Source organism: Myotis lucifugus, unplaced genomic scaffold, assembly GCF_000147115.1.
Source record: "Myotis lucifugus unplaced genomic scaffold, Myoluc2.0 scaffold_7068, whole genome shotgun sequence".
Classification (NCBI taxonomy): Eukaryota; Metazoa; Chordata; class Mammalia; order Chiroptera; family Vespertilionidae; genus Myotis; species Myotis lucifugus.
In genome coordinates this window covers 1-7980 of record NW_005878116.1, presented here as the reverse complement: position 1 = coordinate 7980, position 7980 = coordinate 1, and the positions used below count along the sequence as shown (strand labels likewise).

Here is a 7980-nt window from a genome sequence, read left to right as displayed (position 1 = left end):
CTAATGGGCCGTGTATAAATCGGGCCGTCGGCGCTGAAGAAGTCTAAGAAAGCCGGGCGCCCAGTCCCACAGCGACGCTGAGGAAGAAGGGTCGTTAATTGAGATGCAAACCCCAGAGAGTTCACGGGGGAACTGAAAAATGCCCGATGTGCCCCACAAGAACCCGTGGACAAAAGGTATTTTTTCTAAAACCGAGATTTAACTATCAAAAATAAACTTCTAAGTCTGGATGTACGTATCCACATCACTGGTCGGTTGCGTTCTCTCCATTTTCACGCTTCCACGCGCAGCGAGGCGGCGGCGACGCGATGGGGTCTCGGCCGCAGGTTCCGCCTACGGGCCGTCCTCGATGCCGCGTGCGAAGAGCTGGACCAGCTGGCAGTGCACCCTGCAAGACAGGCCGCGCTGACCCGGGCCGGCTCCTGCCCGAGGGCCCGCTCCCCGCGGACAGCGGGTCCCGTCCTGGCTGGCAGGGACCCCCGTGGCAAAGCAGCAGCTGCCCACGGGGAGGCCGCAGACACCGGCCTGCCTGGCTCTCCTCCCCTCACAGTGGCTGCCCCCGAGGCCGCGGCGCCTCTGGGTGGACGCCGTGAGCCCAGGGCTTAGAAAGCGGCCGTGAAGGCCATTCGCAGAGTGAGAAGCGAGAGCGGGCGGAGACCCAGGCCGCGGGCGTGCGGGTGCGGGAGAGGAAGGGTAACATCGAGGGGCCTCCCCCGGCCCGGGTGGCTCATGGTTGAGCATCGACCTATGAACCAGGGAGGTCACAGCTCGATTCCCGGTCAGGGCGCCTGCCTGCCTGGCTGTCACACAATTTCCCGGTGGCGGCGTGCAGGAGGCGGCCGATCCAGGGTTCTCTCTCATCATGGATGTTTCTCTCTCGCTGCCTCTCCCTTCCTCTCTGACATCAATAAAATATACTTTTTAAAATCGAGGGGCTTCAAAGGCCGTGACGGTGATGGACACCTGGCGTGTCCCCAGGGTTAAGACCGCGGCACCCACAGGGCGGGCGACACCCGGCAGCGTAGGCGCCCGGACCACACGCGCTCGGGTGGGGGCTCAGAGTGGCAGGATGCCCAGCTCAGGGCCGCGAGCCCCCGCGGGTGACGGGCGACCGCGACGGCCGCTCACCCACCTGACCTCCACGGCGGAGCCGCTCAGCACCTCCCCGTCGCAGTTCCAGGAGCTGCTGGCCGCGCTGCAGCAGCAGGAGGGGTGCTGGCTGCAGATCTGCCGCAGCCCCTGCTTCCCCCGCTCGCCCAGCTCGCTGTCCTCGTCCTCCACCTGCTTCGACACGAACTGAGACTTTCTTGATGCGATAAACTTCCCACGAAAAGTGAAGTCGAACTGGCAAGAGAGGGCTCCTGAGTCCCCTGCGCGGGGAGGGCGGTGGGGGGGGGGGGCGCCCTGGCCAGCGAGCTCCTGCCCTCCGCGTGCGCTCGCCCTCCAGGATGCGGCCCTGCCAGTGCTGCCGGCCGTGCTGCCCAGGGAGTGGGCGGCTTGAGGTGGACAGGAGTCTGGGCCCTGCCTTTCCAGGCACCTGGCTCACCACTGAGCCCCGGGACCCGCCGTGGCCGCCACGATGACCGCCTGTAGGAACCCGGGAGCTCCGAGCAGGGCCTGGTGGAATTCTTTTATCTTTTTCACAAGAACTAGTTAAAGAGCCTCAGAAAAGCACTATTGGAGGAGTATTTTCACTAGTATAACTAAAGTTTAAAAACATAAAAAGCAAATTGCACCCTAGCCGGTTTGGCTCAATGGATAGAGCGTCAGCCTGTGGACCGAAGGGTCCCGGGTTCGATTCCGGTCAAGGGCGTGTACCTTGGTTGCAGGCTCCTCCCAGCCCAGTCCCTGGTCGGGGCTCGTGCAGGAGGCAACCAGTCGGTGTGTCTCTCTCATCCATGTTTCTCTCTGCCTTTCCCTCTCTCTCCCACTCTCTCTACAAATCAATGGGAAAACATCCTCGGGTGAAGATTAACCAAAAAAAAGCAAATGACTGGCCCCGCTCTCTGCATGTTCCAGGCAGACTCGGGGTCTCCCTGTCCTAACTGCAAGGACGGCAGTGGCCAGGCAGGGCCACGGGGGGGGGGGTGTCCCCAGCCCCGGCTCAGGAGCCGAATGGTGCCTGTGAGCCACCCGCAGGGCCACACAGGTGTCAGTGGGTCGCTTTGTTCTGTTTAAACAGGAAGCGGAGACAGGATGACACAGACGTTCCCGTCTCCTCGTCTCTGTGCTCAGAGTCTGTGCTTTTCAGTGAGATTTACCAGGAGTCACTGTGACTGAGAGTGAAAGGGGCGAAACACAAACACATCGGCCTTCTTTCCAGCGAGCTCAGTGACGGGTTCACACGGAAGGAACCCCGACTAGGACCCGCCCAGCGGTCTGCGGGAGGCAGCTCTGCACCGAGTAGGACCCGCCCAGCGGTCTGCACCAGCCAGCTCTGCACCGAGTAGGACCCGCCCAACGGTCTGCACCAGCCAGCTCTGCACCGAGTAGGACCTGCCCAGGGGTCTGCGGGAGCCAGCTCTGCACTAAGACCCGCCAAGCGGTCTGGGGGGGGGCCAGCTCTGCACCAAGTAGGACCAGCCCAGCGGTCTGCGGGAGCCATCTCTGTACTGAGTAGGACCCGCCCAGCGGTCTGCAGGAGCCAGCTCTGGACCGAGTAGGACCTGCCCAGGGGTCTGCACCAGCCAGCTCTGGACCGAGTAGGACCCGCCCAGGGGTCTGCACCAGCCAGCTCTGGACCGAGTAGGACCCGCCCAGGGGTCTGCACCAGCCAGCTCTGGACTGAGTAAGACCCACCCAGCGGTCTGGGGGGGCCAGCTCTGCACCGAGTAGGACCCGCCCAGCGGTCTGTGGGAGCCAGCTCTGTACTGAGTAGGACCCGCCCAATAGTCTGAGGGAGCCAGCTCTGCAATGAATAGGACCTGCCCAGCAGCCCATAGAGCCAGCTCTGCACTGAGAAGAACCTGTCCAGGGGCCCATGGAGCCAGCTCTGCACTGAGAAGAACCCGTCCAGGGGCCCATGGAGCCAGCTCTGCACTGAGTAGGACCCACCTAGGGGCCCATGGAGCCAGCTCTGCACCGAGTAGGACCCGCCCAGGGACCCGCGGCACGCTCGCACTCACCTGGTCGCCCTGGTTGGTGTGCCGGACGAGGAACCTCAGGAAGTTGAACCGGGAGCATTTGCGGATGAGGATCAGGTCAGAAGACCCGTCTCCCAAGTGGGCGGCCGGGGACAGGCCCCGGGGACTCCGGGGACAAGCGCAGGACATGTTGGCGGCGTTGATGGCCAGGAACTTCCCACAGATGACCTTCCACTCCTCCACCTCCTCTGCAGCAGAGGGAGCAGGGGCCACGCTCAGGACGGGCCACACTCAGGGTCCCTCCGGGCCACGCCCAGGACAGGCCACGCGCACCCACGTCTGGCGTGGACACTAAGGAAACTGCCACGGAGGCCGTGTGCTCGCCGGGACACTTCCTGGCCCTCCCCTGGGGCCCTGACCTGGCCGCCCTCGGACTCTGTGGCCTGGGAGCCGAGAACGAGCCACATTTTCTCACGATTGAGAAGATCAAGGGTAACATCCGGTGACTGTGCAGCCCACACGATTCAACGCTCCCGCCAGGGCCGTGCCCACTCCTGTCCCAAGACGTCCCCACGAGCCCTCAGACACCGCGGGCCCACTCCTGGGGCCAAGACCAGGCGCGCCAGCCACGGCGATGCCGAGCGGCTCCCAACCTCTCTTCCCTGGGGCCTGGCCCGCAGCCCGTGCAGCTGCCGGAGTGACAGCAAGGGGCCGGCACGGGGGGAGGGGGGGGCGGAGGGGGTGGAGGACGCCCACCTGACCTTCAGGGCACAGGGGGGCCCGAGAGGACAGAGCCGCCCGACGTACCCGAGCCCTCCAGGCCGTACAGCGACCGCTTCTGCTCCTCCTCCAGCTGCTGCTTGCTCTGCCTGCAGACGAAGCACCTGGAACACAAGAGGCCGCTCGCCTTCTACCCAGGGCAGGGCGCCTGCGTGGCGCCCACACAGCCTCTCAGTCCTTCCCCGCGGCGGGAGGTGCGGCATCCACGGCTCAGTTAAAAAGGCTTCTTTGGCCCCGGCCGGTGTTGCTCAGTGGATAGAGCGTCGGCCAAAGGGTCCCAGGTTCGATTCCGGTCAAGGGCACGGACCTCAGTTGCAGGCTCCTCCCCAGCCCAGGCCCTGGCTCGTGCAGGAGGCAACCAATCAGCGTGTTTCTCTCTCATCGATGTTTCTCTCTCTCTTTCCCTCTCTTTTCCACTCTCTCTAAGAAAACCAATGGAAAAATATCCTCAGGTGAGGGTAAAAAAAACACTTCTTCGACATATTAACCTGAATTCTCAAAATGAGATTTACTTTAAAAAACCCGGGGCCTAGGACCCGGCGGGAGGGGTAACGAGATGCCCTCTCCTCAGGGCGCGTGTGAACCAAAAGCATAAACCCAGCGTCCGGCCCACATCTGGAACCGCCGCGTCCCTCCCAGCAGGAGCGGCCGTCCCGCTTCTCCCGCCTGAGCCCGGCCGCAGCGAGCGCTCACCCGGCCCGGCAGGGCTTCCCGTCCCGCGGAGACCCCACCGTGTGCTGCGCCGGGAGGAAGGACACGGTGCCCTCGTAGCAGTGATGCGACAGGAAGGTCTTCAGGCCTGGGGGCGGGCGCGAGGGAGGAAAGCAGCCACGGTCACCGCCCGACACACCTCCCGACAGCGTGATCGTCAGGGTGAGCCTCGGGAGCAGGTCCCCCGGAGGCCTTCTCGGGGAGCCCCCAGGGACGGGCTCGGCCAGCACCGGGGATTGAGGGCCGCCGCCGGCCCGCGCTGGGTGCAGGGCCAGCGTGACGGAGTGTGACCCCGTGTGACAGCTGCCACGCTGGGCGCCTGGCCGCCAGGGCTGTGTGCGCCGCTGGTCCTGCCTGGGGCTTGCGGTGGCGCGGGCGCCTCTGAAGCCGGGCGTCTGCGTGGCTCCGAGCCACATTCAGGGCAGGCCCACCAGGTCCCTCTGCTCCTCCCAGGCTGTCAGGGTTGCCCCCGCAGCCCCAGCCCTGGCCCCCAAACTCATCCCGGCAATTTGGGCACCTTGTCAGCACGTGGGACGAAGAAGACCAGGGCAACAATGCCACCCAGAGCCGCTCTGGCAAAGCCCCTGTGCCCGCACCCGACCTGGCTGGGCCCCCACACGCCCCCCCCAGCACAAGGCATGGATCTGACAGCGTCTGGGGGGGCCGCCCTGCAGGGCATGGGCAGCGGGGCCCGGGGGCCACAGCAAGTCTACGCAGGGCCCTGAGCCACGCAGACCGTCACCTCCGTGTAGCCTGGGAGCGACCGTGGTTCCTGTGGCCCCAGCTCCGTGAGCAGCTAAGAGGAGGGCGGTTTCAGGGCGCCCGGGTCTGTAGCTACCGGGGAGCCTGCCTGGGTTTGTCTGTTTCAGGGCGCCCGCCTCCCAGGGCGCCGTGCCGACAAGGGCACCGACGTGCCACTCCGTTACCTGAGAAGTCGTATCTGATAAGCCCCATCCAGCGCTTCTTCTCGCTGTCCTTGACGATGTCCCCGTAGAAGCCGTAGCCCAGCAGCGACACCGAGTAGCGCAGCAGCGCGCCGTGGTGGTGCACGGAGGACACGTCCATGGGCAGCGAGTCCCCTGCGAGAGAGGCCAGGGTGGGGCCGCGCCCTCCATCGGCCGCCGGCCTGTCCCCCCCCCCCCAGGCGCCCAGCAAGCTCTCAGGAGACGTGACTAGGAGGCAGACGACGCGAGGGCGTCACTGCAACATCTGTCCTCTGGGTGCCCTGCCCGAGTCACGTGACAGTGGAGAGCTGTGCGTGGGGACGAGCAAGGACATGCGCACGCAGCTCGCTCGCTCGGGGTCCCCGGCGGACGGGGTGGGTTTGCCGGCGGAGAGGCTCCACGCCTTAGAATACAGTCACGCGTCTGAGCGGTCGCAGCCACTCCTGCCTCTCGGCCCCTGACCCGCAGCACAGGGGTCCCTCCGGAGGGGCCGCGAGGCAGGCACACAGGACAGGACAGTGGCGGGCAGCCAGGGACCTTCCGGGAAGGCCCGCCCGCCCCCCCGCCCAGCGACGAGGGGCTGGGCCCTGAGTGGAGGGAAAGCCGAGTGCAGGGCCCCAGCCGGGCCTGGGACAGAGGGGCAGCCCGGCCAGCGCATGGACACCGAGGAGAGCCGCCAGGTCACGGGGTGCTGGCCCCCCAAGGCTCTGGAAGGGTTCCGAGCAGGGTCTGTGCTTTGCAGGACCCCCTGGCGGTGTGGGAAGACGGGGCAGGTGGCAGTGGAGGGGAGCCTCAGGGACACAGAGCCCTGCTGGCAGACGGCCGAGCACGGAGGGTAGGGAGGCTCGCAAGCCCCCGCCAGCGTGGGCTGCTCACAGTCCGTGGGCTGGGCGGGACCTACCCACAAAGATGGGCGGGACCTACCCACAAAGATGGGCGGGACCTACCCACAATGATGGGCGGGACCTACCCACAAAGATGGGCGGGACCTACCCACAAAGATGGGCGGGACCTACCCACAAAGATGGGCGGGACCTACCCACAATGATGGGCGGGACCTACCCACAAAGATGGGCGGGACCTACCCACAATGATGGGCGGGACCTACCCACAAAGATGGGCGGGACCTACCCACAAAGATGGGCGGGACCTACCCACAATGATGGGCGGGACCTACCCACAAAGATGGGCGGGACCTACCCACAAAGATGGGCGGGACCTACCCACAAAGATGGGCGGGACCTACCCATAAAGATGGGCGGGACCTACTCACAAAGATGGGCGGGACCTACCCACAATGATGGGCGGGACCTACCCACAAAGATGGGCGGGACCTACCCACAATGATGGGCGGGACCTACCCATAAAGATGGGCGGGACCTACCCACAATGATGGGCGGGACCTACCCATAAAGATGGGCGGGACCTACCCACAATGATGGGCGGGACCTACCCACAAAGATGGGCGGGACCTACCCATAAAGATGGGAGGGACCTACCCACAAAGATGGGCGGGACCTACCCACGAAGATGGGCGGGACCTACCCACGATGATGTGCAGAGCCGAGGTCTTTGCGTCGTTGATGCCGACGGTGGAGTAACACACACAATCTGTGGACCCTAAGAAGGGAAAAGAAGGCCCTTAACACATTATAATGATTTTAGAAAACGAAGTTTCCGGCTAATGCATGGCTCCTCCTTTTCCTCCAGGGCCCCCGAGTAAATAAGGAACAAATACGCTTTATCCACAAAATGAATGTGGGAACAGTGAGATGAACTCGTCAGAAATCCCGAGTGGCCTTGCAACACCACCACCGAGCTCCTCAGCCGGGAGTGAAGCCCCGAGAAACGCCTGTGGCGGCCCGGTCGAGCAGCTCAGTGCCCTGCCCGCTGGGTCCCCTCCCCCGGGCAGGTGCACAGACCGCGCGGGCGGCGGCTGGCGATGGTCACGGGGGAGCCGGGAGGTGGGCACCCCGAGGCAGGTGCCACGCTCACAGAGGCGCACGCCGGCCCCTCCGCGTGCCCTGGCCGAGCCCCGCGAGTGCCGAGGTCTGCACTGGGGTGACCTCAGAGCACCAGCTGCGCCCGGGCCGGGGGCGGGGCAGGGACGCCCGGTCCTCCCAGGTGTGTCCTGCTTCTGAACTGGGTCAGAATCCAGGGCGCGCTCTCGGCTGCGTGGGCAGGGAGCCCAGGCACAGTTTATGTCCGAGTCCTGAACCCCACGCCCGGCAGACTCGGCTTGGGACGGGGCTGGGCAGCTGGGATCTTAGGAGACGTGCTGAGGAGCTGGGAGCCCTGGTCGGGGTTCCCCACGAATAAAGCGCGTGGCAGGATCCGCCATCGCACAGCACAGCCACCGACCACGCCGGCCAGGGTGGCCCCGGGACAGCAGGCACGGACGCCCTGGCTGGTGGCCCCGAGCCACCGACAGGTCTCTCGCCACCAGTGACCGGGCGGGGCGG

General features: G+C 65.3%; 1 protein-coding gene across 1 annotated transcript; it reads right to left on the bottom strand.

Annotated features, from left to right (window-relative positions):
- Positions 1-132: 132 nt before the first annotated feature.
- On the bottom strand, positions 133-7159 carry CERK (ceramide kinase; the record flags this gene model as incomplete). The annotated part of the gene is made up of 7 exons (XM_006109213.3): positions 133-388; positions 1133-1344; positions 3126-3331; positions 3891-3967; positions 4557-4662; positions 5501-5653; positions 7064-7159. Coding segments are annotated over 7 exons (905 nt in total), but the record flags the coding sequence as incomplete, so codon positions are not given.
- Between the last annotated feature and the right edge of the window lie 821 nt (positions 7160-7980).